Genomic DNA, 13,871 nt, shown 5'->3' with positions numbered 1-13,871 from the left:
TATTTGTAGTTTCTAATCCAGATGCTTGTTTACTTAATTTCCTTTCATGACATGACACTGTACTTACTGCATGTTGTCCAGTACTATTTGTACTGTTACAAGAAAAAAATATAGCTGCAAAAGTCAAAAACAACTTAACAAACGCCAACAATACACAAAGTACATGCTTTTCTGCTCCTCCTCACTCTGTAAAATATGGTGTAGAAACTGTCACAATGGCTCCATGACACTATTAACCTAATAACTGTAGATATGGACAATTTCCAGAACCTCTCAGCTTTACAATGGGAGAAATACATCAACTGTTTAAATAACTCCATTGTTTAGCTATTATGTTTTCCATTATTAATTGTTGTTTTTGCTTTATATTCGATTCTAATAAGAAAAATAGAGTTGAAATCTTATTTGACACCAACTTTGCTCTCTTATCTTGTTTGCTTACATCATCCTTAATCAGGTTTCCCTGCTGCTTCAATATTCATATAAGATTCATACATTAACACTGCTCAGTCTCAACGTAGCTAGCCAGTCAAATTAGCCGACGGATAATTAAACTTGCGGGGGGTGGGGGGGGGGGCGGTCATTATAACATGTGCATCTTGTTATTTCCTCCACCATCTTTGACTGGGTACCAACACCAATTTCCGGGTCGTTTGTGCTTCCCACAGTTCATTGGTGCTTCCTAGTAACGATCAGGTGTTTGACTAAAGGGGAGGAGCGAGTACGATTTACCACTGTACCGGGCTACCCAGAGAGGTGCTCGGTACGATTAAAATAAAAGAAATGTCCTGGTGAAAGAGTTTTCTTGTTGGGTCTCGATGGCCTGAGGTGCCGATTCGGCCTTGTTGTGCCTTCGCTTCAGTACCGCGTACGACGGGTCTACAGTGATCATGGCCTCGTTCTTGCCATCTCGTCCGGCTGCATACTTCGTCTTGTCAAGCATCATTTTGTTGCTGTTCCCGGCCGCTGTCATTGCGTCTCAGGGCGACAAGGAGCCGGTTTACAGAGACTGTGTGAAGCAGTGTGTCCGAACAAACTGCACCGGGGCTCGACTGAGAGGGTTTCAGTCCATTCAGCCACGTTATATGGCACTAACAGGTGAGATATCAGGCCGCTGTTATTTGGAGGTATCTAACATTAGCCAGCTAGCTGTTCTTGCTGTCTGCGCTACCTTTAATTACAGGAATCTGAATGATGGCCACATAGCTTGCTGGGCTAACAACCCGGGTCTTGTTTTTAAATTTTGCGGAGTGTTTGTTAAAACCAGTTTGTCAGTTTACAACCTAATGCATATAATTCGCTGGATGCATGCATAATAAAAATGGCTGGCAAGCTAACTAGATGGCAGTATGGTCGAATGCAAAAACGACATTGCCCAGAAGGCGTTGTTGCACGTCTCTGTAACTTATTCATGAGCTTGCCAACAGACCAGATAGGAAGCGTCGAGGATGAACTTTTTTCTTGCGAACAAAGTTAGCTGTCGAACTCGATACAACGTCAATGATATAGCAAATTGGCTGTCAGCAGATTTATGTTGAGAAAACGTTTTGTGCTGCACAGTGTTTTACTTTCGGGGCAATCAGATTCCGTGGTTTCCGAAAAGAATGTTAATACACTCCCTCCACATAGTGCGTACGTTTTTAGCTTGCTTACCTTAACCTTACAATGATTGTGCACTTTATGACGATTATCACAGCTTTGGGTGTCAATACGACCTGCTCCTTATACTGACATGTATCAACATTTTAGACTAGTTAACCTCATCAAAACACGAATTTGTACAGTTTACTCATCCAAACATTGATGTGTCCAGTTTATATAATGGTTGCAGTGTTGTGGTGTATTGGGTGCTGGTGGATATTCCTTTTGAACAAAAAGTCACGGAATACAGTGCAAGGATGCAGGCCTAGCTGCTTGCAAGTTGGATGTGTCGCTTTGGACAGTGGGCTGTTTATTTGGATGAGCTGATCAAATGTGAAAAGCTGGCCTGAACCTCTCACTTCAAATTATTAGTGCATCCAGTCCCGATTTGTCAGTACTACCAGGGCTTCCTGATAAGTCATGTCCCCATTGCTTGCGACTGGTTGTCTTCTGTATACAAGTTTGGTACTGTATATATGGTACTGTTTGACAGGTGTAGTGTGTCAGTTGTTTCAGTTGTCATTGTGTGTCCGCATAGGATATTCATTGTCTGAGTAAGATCAAAAATTAACATCTCAGAGCTCTGATGCATAAGCGCCTCAGCGTCTCAATGCGTACACTACCGGTGTTAATAGATGTTGGTGCCTTTGTATGCTTGTCTGTGCCAATGTAGGCTATACATGCTTATCAATATCTTCTGTATCACAAATGTTTTCCCTGGTTTTATATTGGTGTGTCAATGCATATGTGTATGAGTGGGTGATTATAGCTGTTCCCTGGACAGGCTGGACGTGTCGCGATGACTGCCGCTACCAGTGCATGTGGACCACAGTGGGGTTGTACCAGGCCGAAGGGTACAGAGTGCCTCAATTTCATGGCAAGGTGTGAAAGTTTCTCTGAATTTCTTAAAAGTGGAAATGCATGCTTCCCCTTTCCCTTTCTCATGACTGTCTTCCCATTTTAGCATCTGGCCTTATTATTGATTGGGGAAAAACTTGCCTGTGTGTGCTGTTACTTCTGATAGGTTCACTAAAGACATTTCACTTTTTTGACAGTATTATTGTATTTTCAGTGATGGACATTAAAAGGTCTTAACATCCTACTCTTAAAATAAAATGGGAACTTCTCCATATGTTGAAGGTTGGAGGATCATCCCTTAAATACATTGTATTCAGTCTTTTAATGGCCTGCTACTTGCTGCTTAGAATGTGCATATCTCTCTCTATCTAGTTGTATGCATTGAAGTGGTAACCTCGCAAAAATGAGCCAAAACTGAAATCATGAGCTTATTAGAAAAAGACCCTAGACTCTGTTTGTCCATTTTGTAAATACTTTGAATTATAATAACAATGGCTTTTCACAGCCCCTAAGTCACATTTGAAAGCCCATTGCTAGAGATAAGACAGGTTTTATTCCCCCCAAAAAAGGAATAATTAAAGGTTTTTCGGTACTGTGGCATTAGCTTCAATCTGCTCAACACTGGTCAAGAACACAGGTATTGTATTTATATTGAAATTTAATTATTTCAAAGTGATATTCATCCAACTTTTGGAAAAACTGCACAGAGTGAGGGGAAAAAAAACAAAAAGTTGACAGTTTTCTGCAAGTTCATGCACTTCATGAATAAGCAGCATTGACTGAATAAATAAATGAGATTTTTTCTGACTGTATTAACGCTTTCTCTTCTTCCTCCTCCTCCTCCTTCTCTCTCAGTGGCCGTTTGTGCGCTTCCTGTGTTTTGAGGAGCCGGCGTCTGCCCTGGCCTCACTGCTGAACGGCCTGGCCTGCCTGCTAATGTTACTGCGTTACCGCAGCACTGTGCCACGCCAGAGCCCCATGTACCACACCATCAACGCCTTCTCCTTGGTGCGTGCGTGCGTGTGAGCGTGTGTGCTTGTGTATGTACGGTGCCTGCACATGTGTGCGTGCATATGTCTGTGTATGCTTGTGAGGGTCGAAAATAACAGGAGGATGTACATGGGAGGACTCCTTACTCTTTTTCAAGGATGTGGAAAAAGAGTAAGGAGTAGGCTACATCAAGAGTAAATTGGGTATGGGAGCATTGCTTGAGTGAGAATGTGATTATTATTTCCCAGTATTTCCTATTTTTTGTCTGCCTCACAGATCTCTTTGAATGCCTGGTTCTGGTCTACAGTGTTCCACACCCGGGACACTTATCTCACAGAGGTAATTCAGACGGGCTTTATAAACATGATTAGGCAATTGCTGCAAAATGTGTAATACGACACTTTCATTTAACTGACAAAAGAGTTTAAGGAAACAAATAGAGGCTTTGACGGTAACTCTTGTCCACGGAAGTCAAAACTAGGTGTCTGACAAGTAAAACTTCCGAGCCACTTCCCTGATCTTGTTTCACAATTTTTATTCCTTGAAATCTCTGTTTAGCAGCACTAAGCAAGCCAGGAAGCCAAGTTGTGTGTGGTAAGGAAAAAATAAAAAAGTTACGAAGCAGGTGTTACTTTGGTTAATGAGACCACACTTTACACCAATAAAAATGGAAAATGTCTCTCTATAGCCTAACTGCATGTGGGGCCCATCTAAAATAAATTAATTGGGAGCTAGTGTCCAATGAAGTGGCATACCCTGGTGGAAATTCCAGCATGGTTCCAGTCTGGTTTTAAGCTGGTTTTGGAGATGGTCAACCTGGCAACAAGATGATACAGAGACAGCAACCATGCTGGCAGAACCATTTCCAGCTGGTGGGCCAGCTTGGTGCAGACAACAGACAGTCATTAAATTCCAGGTGGTATCTAACTAGAGCAAAAGCTGGTTCTAGCTAGATTCAGTCTTGGGTTGTTAGCTGGAAATTCCAGCTGTGTAAAGAAAAGGAAAAAACTGTACCTTTTCCTGTATACAGCCATGAAAAAGTATTTGCCCCTTTCCTGATTTCCCCTTTCTTATTGTTGCATATTTGATGTGCTGAATGGTTTCAGAATTTTAGACAAAATGTAATATTAGACAAAGGGAACCTGAGTAAACATAAAACATTATTAAAATTATTATTTCATTTATTTAATGAAAAAAGTTATCAAGCACCCATATCACCCATGTAAAAAAGTTTTTTCCCACTTAAGCTTAATAACTGGTTCCAAAACCTGCAATAACTGCAACCAAAAACTTTCTATAATTTTATCTCCATTTTTCACATCACTGGGGAGTAATTTTAGCCCACTCTTCTTTGCAGAACTACTTTAATTCATACAAATTCTTGAGGATGAACTGCTTGTTTCAGGTCCTGCCACAGCATATTGGGTTCAAGTCTTGAACTTTGACTCGGCCACTCTGAAACTTTCATTTTGTTTCTTTTCAGCCACTCAGATGTGGAATTGCTTTTGTGTTTTGGATCATTGTCTTGCTGCATAACCCAGTCACGTCTCAGCTACAGCTCAAGGACAGATGACTGGACATTATCCTTTTCAATTTTCTGGCATGGAGCAGAATTCATGGTTCCTTCAATACTGGAAAATCATCCAGGTCCTGAGGCAGCAAAGCATCCCCACACTGTCACACTGCCACCCCCATGTTTGACTGTTGGTATGATGTTCTTACTGTGAAATGTGGTATTTGCCTTATGGCAGACATATTGGGACCTGTGTCATCCAGAAAGTTCCGCTTTTGTCTCATTTGTCCATGGAACATAAACTCAAAATGCTTGGGGATCATCCATGTGCGTTTTTGCAAATGTGAGACATTGAGCATTGATGTTTCTTTTGGTTAGCAGTGGTTTCTGCCTTGCTACTCTCCCATGAACCCCATTTTTACCCTGGGTCTTTCTTATTGTGGAGTCATGGAGACAGTCCTTAGCTGAAGTTAGAGAGGCCTGCAGTTCTTTGGAAGATCCTCTGGGGTCTTTTCTGACTTTGTGGATGAGTTGATGCTGCAGCCTTGGATAAACTTTGGCAGGCCGGCCACTCCTGCGAAGATTAAACACTGTTTCAAGTGTTCTCCATTTGTAGATAATGGCTCTCTCTGTCGTTTGGTGGAGTCTCTGAGCCTTAGAAATGGCTTTGTGAACCTTTCCAGACTGATGTATTTCAATAACTTTTTTATCATCTCTTCTGGAATTTCCTTTGTGGCATAGCGTGCTTGTAGAAACTTGATGGCAACTTCACTCTGATGGCAGGGTTCAGTATGAGTGTGGTTGCAGTCAAGCCTGGCTGTGTTCAATCAGCTGAATGTAATTATCAATTAAATTTGGTTAATTGGTTGATTAACTAAGGGGGAAATTACTTTTTCACATGGGTGATATGGATCTTTGATAACTTTTTTCATTAAAGAAATGAAATGATAAATTTGAAACTGTTTTATGTTTACTCAGTTTCCCTTTGTCTGATATTACAGAAACTAAAACTATTCTGTTTGATAAATATGTAATTATAGAGGAAATCAGGAAGGAGGCAAATACTTGTTCATGGCACTATACTATAAAACATGTGATTTGTCATGTTTATGGACACATTGCCTGATTAATTTATTAATTTAAAGTGCTAGAAGGAGTTTAAGTTGAACTGGGTAATTGGAAGCTGCCTCCAAGTTCATAGAGTGCTGCTCCCTTTCAATGTTCCTTTGAGTATTCTTTAATTACTATGGCAAGAACCATCCAATGCCTGCTTAGGACTTTGTTACGTCTCATTCACATGCTTTTATTTTTCAAAATTGTAGGTCTCCTTGTAATTGACACATTTGCTGAGCTTTTTATGACAGAAGTTTGTTTATTATGTTTTCATTTTTGAGAAGGCAAGATGGGTAGAGGTTTTGCTAGCAGTTGTCCCACTATTTATTAACCTATTAGCTCCATCTTACAGTATGTTGCAGCTTTCAAAACCCAACTAGAAAGAACATAATGCTCTTTTGAGATCTTGCTTTTATTAGTTTGATTATGGTTATTTAACTTTAAAAGATACTTATATTAAAAATTCTAGATTAAAAGGCTAGGCTAAAAAAAGCAAGATTAATACTATGCACTATTTCAATAAATGATTCAAAGTTGATGTAGGTTAAGCTATTTTGACTTTGAGTTACAAACATTGCAGGCTTACGAATGGCCCCCATTCCAGAAGGGTTTCTTATCTCCAAGATTTTCTTGTATTTACATAAATATTTATTATTTGTAGTAGATTAAATATCACAATTGAATGCTTCATTCAATTATTCTTCATTCAATTACTCTTCATGTATGCTTTTTCAATTAATTGTTCATTTTTAAAATATTTGATGATGCCAGGAAATGCATATGTTAGCTAAATGTTATTAGAAAAGTATTACCAACTTGCCCAACCAGGCATGAATGAAAAAAACCTTAACACTAAAATCTGAAATATCTATTCCCTTTTTGAAAAAAAATCCTTTTCACTTTTATCCATGTCCTTTGTGTAATTTCTTTCGCTTCCTCTTGGCAAAGAATGATCAAGTATTTAAGGTCAAAATGGTTGTGCAGCCATGTGCTGGCGGAGTGTGGCGATGCTGCTAATAATTAATACTGCATGGCCATGTTATGTTTGAGTCAGTTGTGCGTCTCTGTTCCTGTGCAGAAAATGGACTACTTCTGCGCCTCTGCAGTCATTCTCTACTCCATCTACTTGTGCTGTGTTAGGTAAGCAGTGATCATACCTGTCTATTAATAATGTTTGAATGCTTTGTTGTAACCAGTGCCAGTTTTTTTTATAATTGATGTTCTAGCTGGTGGATCCTTTTTTAGTTTTAGATTTAAAGTTTGGGCATATTACGCTCCTTGTTATGTGCCCTCTGGAAGACCTGTTTGCTGTGTGATGGATATCGCTTGTTTAGTGCTAATGAAGCCCTGATATATAACTGTCATGCTTTTAGCTCTTTTCTTCTCCTTTCCTTTTAATTTGTTCCTCCTGTTCGCTCCCTTAGGACATTAGGGCTACGCAGGCCGGGGGTGTCCAGCGTTGTGGGAGTGCTGCTCATCCTAGTCTTCACCTCCCATGTTTCCTATCTCACCTTTGTCAGTTTTGACTATGGCTACAACATGGCTGCCAACGCCACCATTGGTAAGAATGTGGGAGATAATGTGGAAGTAATGGGGGAAGGTAGACTTTGGCTCTTTTTGATTACGGTACTGCCTTATGTCCATATGTGTTTGCGCTCATGTGCACGCCTGTTTGTAGCTGTGGTTCTCAGTGGTTTTCTTCTTGTTTTTCCCTCTCCTGCACTCTCCCAGGAATGGTGAACCTGCTGTGGTGGCTGTGCTGGTGCTGGCAAAACCGGCGCACGCTCCCATACTGGTGGAAGTGCGGGGCGGTGGTGCTGCTGCTGCATGGCCTGGCCCTGCTGGAGTTGCTGGACTTCCCCCCACTCTTATGGGTGCTGGACGCTCACGCTGTCTGGCACCTCAGCACCGTGCCCGTCCACTTCCTCTTCTATAGGTGAGGGGCCCAGCACTGACAGTGTGTGTGTGTGTATGTGTGTGTGTGTGTGCAAGATGGCGGCTTGAGCCTAGCTGCAGGTGCAAGCACGCGTGCCTTTGCTCGAAAGATGTTCATTATCCCTACTGGTATGCTTTCTGTTACTCATGTGAAGGACATCAGACAGCAACTGAAATATATTTGGGCCCTTATGATGTATTTTATAAATGTGGACCTAAATAAAGAAATAAAATGTGTGTGTGTGTGTGTGTGTGTGTGCGCGTAATATCTACTCTGTCTCAATGACCCTTTTTTTACCTCACTTCCTCTTCACCTCAGTTTCTTAATAGATGACAGCCTGCACCTACTCAACACAGAGAAAACTGGGGTCAAGCTGGAGTAGGAAGAGCCCAGCCACACAACCCCCCCTCTTCCTGTGCACTCCTCAAATCAGGGCAGCTGGCACCAGAAGGGGACAGAGCTCAGTCTTCATCGCAACCTGCACTTTTCTCTGCTGTGTATTGCATTCCATGGGTGTACAATTCATTTTATTTCTTGTTTTGAGATTTGTATGTATTTTGGCTTTATTGAAACATTGCATTCACTAAGCTTTGCCTTGTAGAGACGGGTCCAACAGAGCCCCGGTTAGCCACACAGTGTTTTTCAAATGGTTGTTATTTGATTTCTCTCTGCACAGTTTTCCAGATGCACAGAGACTGTCTGATCCCAGTGGACTGCATCGCTTCTGGTCTCTCTCTCATCTGCATTCAGCCAAAAGAGGCAGACCGGATGTATAACTGTCTCGGTTGGAAAGGATTTTACAATGCTCTAAACTGATTGGGTGCTACAATTATGGCATTGATGATCCACTATGCAGAAATGTAAACATGAGGGTGACTTTTGTGGATAGCAGATGACCAGTATTTACTGTATGCAGTGGAGGGTTTAGCATTCAAAAACATGCTCAGTTGCTCTCCCATGTATGATTGTTCAAATTGCTTGCCCATATTTTATAATAAGGATACCTGGATTTGTTTCTTAGGTAAGCTAGAGAGGAAGGGAAAGGAGTGGATTGAGGTGAAGTATCAAAAAATAGCTATTTTGGATAGGAGTACTTTTTAAGCGTGGATTTCCAAGTGAAATAGACTGGGGTGCTGGAATTTGGCCTTATTTGGTCCTTGAGCTGCACTTCTGAATGCAGACAGTAGAGGGCAGCCATCAATCTTGTGTTCTGAAATCACCCACTGTCATATTGCCAATATAGGGTGAGCAACCTACTTTTGCTTGAATTCTATTGCTGCCTTTTTTTTCTTTCTTTTTTTTTTTGAATGGTTTTGGTTTCATTATTCTAATGTTTGTTGTGATTATTGTTTTAATGCTTATGACCATTTGTGCTTTATTCACTGATTTGCTCTGTTTGTTTTTTAGTTCTTCGGAGTGCTGGGTGAGGGGTTAACAAATCTATTCATTTAATTCACATTCACCTGGACGGCCTTTCTGTTCCTACGAAAAAGGAGAGACATACATTTACAGGTGTTGGGGCACAAATTTGAAAGGACCCGAGAGAAGACATTTAGAAGGAAACTGAAAAGTCAAGGGAGGAATGGAGTTGAGACAGAAAGGGAAACAAAAAGGCTGCTGTAATGAGAACTGGTCTGGTTTGGAGGTCAGGGATACCAACTGTGTGAGCAAGTTATGTGGAGTGGGTGAGGGAGGCCAATAGACCTTTTTTTGCACTTTGCAGCATATATGTTTACTTTGTGTGCGTTCATTGTGTGCCACATACCTGTAGTATGATGCTGTCTGTCACTGACCAGTTTTACCTCATATTTTAAGTCCTGCCCTGTCAAACACGTTTGTGCCTGATGGTCTTGGTAGGAGGTGTGTCTGTGTGTGTGTGTGTGAGAGAGAGAGAGAGAGCGAGAGAGAGAGAGGAAACCAGGCAGTTTTGTCATTTGTCAATTGCAAATGATTTAGACATTTGTGTAGGATATTCCTGCATTGTCTTCACCTTTCTTTTGGCAGAAGTGCCATTTTCTTTGGTTTTTCTACATTTTTAAGTTTGACATCAGTGAAGTTAGGAATAGAAACACGTTCTTGTTTTGAGAGTTGCCACCAGATGAGCACATAGGAGAAAATTACTGGTGTGTTAGTGTGCTAGTTCACTGAGGTTGTCTAATAGTTGACTCATGTGCACTTATGTCTTGCTGTGTGCGGCTGTCCTTGGATGCATGTCATCTGTGTTGGGGGGGGTGTTCAGATGACATTCTGATCTGTGAATACAGCAGAGCATGTTGATATGCGGGGAATAATCTATACAGCATAATGGCAAAAACTGAAGCCAACTGCAAGATGTATCCCAAGATTCTGTGGACTTTAGTGTGTATGAAAGCATGCGACAGAAGTGAGTGAGTGTTGGTGAGTGAGTGCCCCAGCTATGAAAGAGTGACCATGGGTAAATATAGCTTCACTGAGAGCCTGAGAGAGAAGAGATATGTGGGGGGGAGGGGTGACAAGGGATTGAGGAATGGTGACAGTGTATTATATCTGCCTCAGACAAGTCTCAGAGAGTTTTTTTATTCTCTGGCAGTCTGCTTCTGGCTTATAGTATGTTTACCCTTCTGCATGATATTCCATCAGTTAGCTTGCCATCCTCTATGATTAAGAAAAATAGCCCGGCAGAACCTCTTTTGGTGTTGGGTGTTAACAGTAGATGGGATCCTGTCATAATTCCCTTGTTTGATCTTGGGAGAGTCTAATAATCAAACCACAGTAGTGTAACTAAGAAGTGTCACAGTCACTCGGTCCTAAAGTATTTGGAAATGTACAAAAAATGTTTGTTGCTTTTTTGATTGGTGCCCTGTCCCCAGAGTGGTGTGTGATGTCACTCGGATGTACAGGAATTCCCCTGGTGCAGCAGTGCTGAGAATCCCTCAGAGACTCCTCTCCCCCTCACGGCCGGCCAGCATGACCAGACACCTCTGGCTCAGTGGTGCCCCCTGCCTGCGGCCCTGTACACTGTAACTCTCCTTGCCAAATGCATTCTTCTCCTGTATGACACCATGTGGTTGTTTCAAAGCTTTAAGAATTGAACAAATAAAGTGTCCTCTGTTATTTAAAAGTGGCTCGTAAAATTTATTTCCTTGCATGGCTATTGGGTCAACACAAAAAATGGCAAAAATGCATGTTCTGATTCATTGGATTGACTTGAGCTGGAAATAGACTAGAGACCAGGGCAGTCACTGTTACAGCCCAGCTACCTGGCATCTCTCGCCTGCCCGTGAGCTTCTGAAGATCTCAACATCCAACGCAATTTCAAAGACTATGAACACCGTCGAAGACTCAAGACTGAAGGCCGCATTTCACACAAGTCAGCCCAGAATTTAGAGGCTAAAGGCTCTTTCCCTGAATGGCAGTTTAGATACACTGTGTAGCAACACTGTCCAAGTAAGCCATCCTTTCTAAATAGGTACTGTGAGACTTACCTTAATGGGACAAAAATGTGAATCTATGAGAATATAAATAAATTTATGTAATTATATCAACAAAATCAGAAAAGCATGCAGTTATCTTAAAACATATGAATGCAGTCCTCAAGAATACTCTCCAAGCACTGCAGAGATATGTCCTGCTAGATTAAAAATAAATGCCATTAAAAGACTTAGAAATATAGGCAGCATGAAACAGAACCTTTGATTAATCAATAAGATTTGTTTGCATCACACTTCACAATTAACTCAATGAAACATTTGGATAGTCTGTGAATAAGAGTTGTGATCCAATATGCCATTAACACCCAAGAGTTGACTGACTAACCAACCGGTTGCTGATCATATGTAGTTGGAACTGCACAGAGAGAACTTAGAAATCAGACTTAGAAAAAAAACTCAATATATTATCTCAATTCCAAAAAAAAACAAAAACAATATGCCATTTGTCACTGCTAGATCACATTTAAAACAATGAAAGTGTCATTAAATTTTTGAGAAGAAAACAAAATCCACTATATTGAAGGTATGGAAGGCATAAATCATGTTCATATGTGAAAAATTTAGATAAAACAATGTTTTCATGCAGTGGATTATTGATATTTATTGTTTTGAATCGACATTCGATTATTTTACATATTTAGATATTTATATTCAAAGAAATCACAAGGGTAAAATGACATTAAACAAATAGAGATGATGAACAACAAATAGAAACACAAAACAAGAACCAAACTTACACTGGTTTAATCAGTGATTATGAAATACATCTCTCAAGGGCCATTCTTATTTTAATAAAAGTTTCAGGTCAATTTGACCCAAACCAAACACAACCGAACACTGGTTTATGGTAATATCATTTGGTGATGCACTTATTTAATGAAAAATTTACCCTACATAAATGTTGGTCCTTATAGTAGCTTTATTTGTACAGTATGTACTTTGCTGAGCTGAAATGTGACGCAGGTGCCCTATATCATAGGCACATGCCTATTTCCTGCTTTCTGTTGATGCTATGCTCTCCATCTAGTTCTCAGGTTGCAGTCATAGTTATAGATTAGCTGTTCAAACAATGAGCTTCAGGGTTCTAACAGCTGCACAAGCTTGTCATTCTGTGAAAACAGAAATTGAAAAAGTCTACTCAGCAAAAGACCAAGATTTCCTATCAAAGCATTCACAGTGCTTTTCCAGAGGATGATGTTATCACTTTCTGCACTGGCTTCAGTTGCTCTCTATAACTTGTTGCAATATTTCAGATGTAGCCACTATTCTTTTTTTGGTTCTATGAATGCCCAGGCACATGACCACACTAGGGCATTGGTATTACACAATATCCAACGAACTGCAATCTACCCCATCCCATTGCTACTATGGCCAATGATGCATCGTCTCACAGGGCTCCTTGCCACAGCACTGGCATCGTCAAAATGAGGACTTTGGGGTACATGGCGGTTTGGAGTACAAATGAGGACTTTGGGGTACACGGCTGTGGGTAAAACACTGTATCATCAATTCATTATTTCACTGTTGAATATCCTTTGTGGTATGAAGAAAGCAAATACTGCACTGAATGGAATTTCATATAATAGATACATTTCAAGGGTGGAAAGGCAGCATGTTGTTGTAATGTGTAATGTCAGGGATGTTGGCCCCAGACCTCCTATCTGGAATTCTTTTTTAGTCTAACAAACAAACAATAAAAAAACAAAAATATTATGTAAATATCAATTCATTCAATTGCACGTGTTGAAAACTGTAGCCTAGTTGTTTCTGTGAGTTCATTCTCATGGGCCAAAGGAGGCTGGCGGTTTCGCCAAAAACCTAAAACAGATTGCGCAAACGCATGCAGAAGACGTTGTTTTGATTCCGGGAGCACATTCAGTAGGCTTTCACCCTGGCCTGAGAGTCATAAACCGTGGGTTGTACTATGACCCGGGTATGCACAAGGGGTGGGCTGCTGGCACATTGGAGTCGGGGTTCCTTATGAATAGAGATGATTATTCTTCCTCTTCGCTCTCATCAATTGGGACTGTGGAGCTGAGAACAGTGTAAAACACAACTAGACTATTAATATGTAGGCCTATGTGCACGTATCAACGACATAGGCGTCTTAATAATGTCAGGGGGAATTTAAAAAAAATAATTTTGTATTTTGTGTAGGCCTAGGCCAAAGTATAAAACAACTAAATTATCTTACAAGTTAAACTACTACTTTCCAAACTACCCAGTGTTTGCCGTTCAGATTAACGTTTGACGCGAAAATACCGTACGCAAAACTATTGAAAAATAATGACTCAGGAATACGTGGTGTCCCTTCCAGACTTAATGACTTTTTGACTAGACTGAGGAGGGC

At 40.7% G+C, this 13,871-nt stretch overlaps 1 protein-coding gene across 2 annotated transcripts; it reads left to right on the top strand.

Moving 5' to 3' along the window:
• The first annotated feature begins 683 nt into the window (after positions 1 to 683).
• pgap3 (post-GPI attachment to proteins phospholipase 3) lies at positions 684 to 11,151 on the top strand. 2 transcript variants are annotated; one of them, XM_064322020.1, is made up of 8 exons: positions 686 to 1,098; positions 2,426 to 2,523; positions 3,355 to 3,507; positions 3,766 to 3,828; positions 7,194 to 7,255; positions 7,540 to 7,676; positions 7,847 to 8,051; positions 8,370 to 11,151. In XM_064322020.1, exons 1-8 carry the CDS (start codon positions 891 to 893, stop codon positions 8,431 to 8,433), a joined length of 990 nt encoding a protein of 329 aa, XP_064178090.1. In that variant the 5' UTR covers positions 686 to 890; the 3' UTR covers positions 8,434 to 11,151. The 2 variants fall into 2 exon arrangements, with proteins under 2 accessions (XP_064178091.1, XP_064178090.1); XM_064322021.1 differs by lacking the exons at positions 7,194 to 7,255; positions 7,540 to 7,676; positions 7,847 to 8,051; positions 8,370 to 11,151 and adding an exon at positions 4,973 to 5,954 and having other exon boundaries at positions 684 to 1,098.
• Positions 11,152 to 13,871: the final 2,720 nt, after the last annotated feature.

This window comes from Anguilla rostrata, chromosome 2, assembly GCF_018555375.3.
Source record: "Anguilla rostrata isolate EN2019 chromosome 2, ASM1855537v3, whole genome shotgun sequence".
Lineage (NCBI taxonomy): Eukaryota > Metazoa > Chordata > Actinopteri > Anguilliformes > Anguillidae > Anguilla > Anguilla rostrata.
The sequence above is the reverse complement of the archived record's forward strand: the minus strand, read 5'-3'. Positions and strand labels throughout refer to the sequence as shown.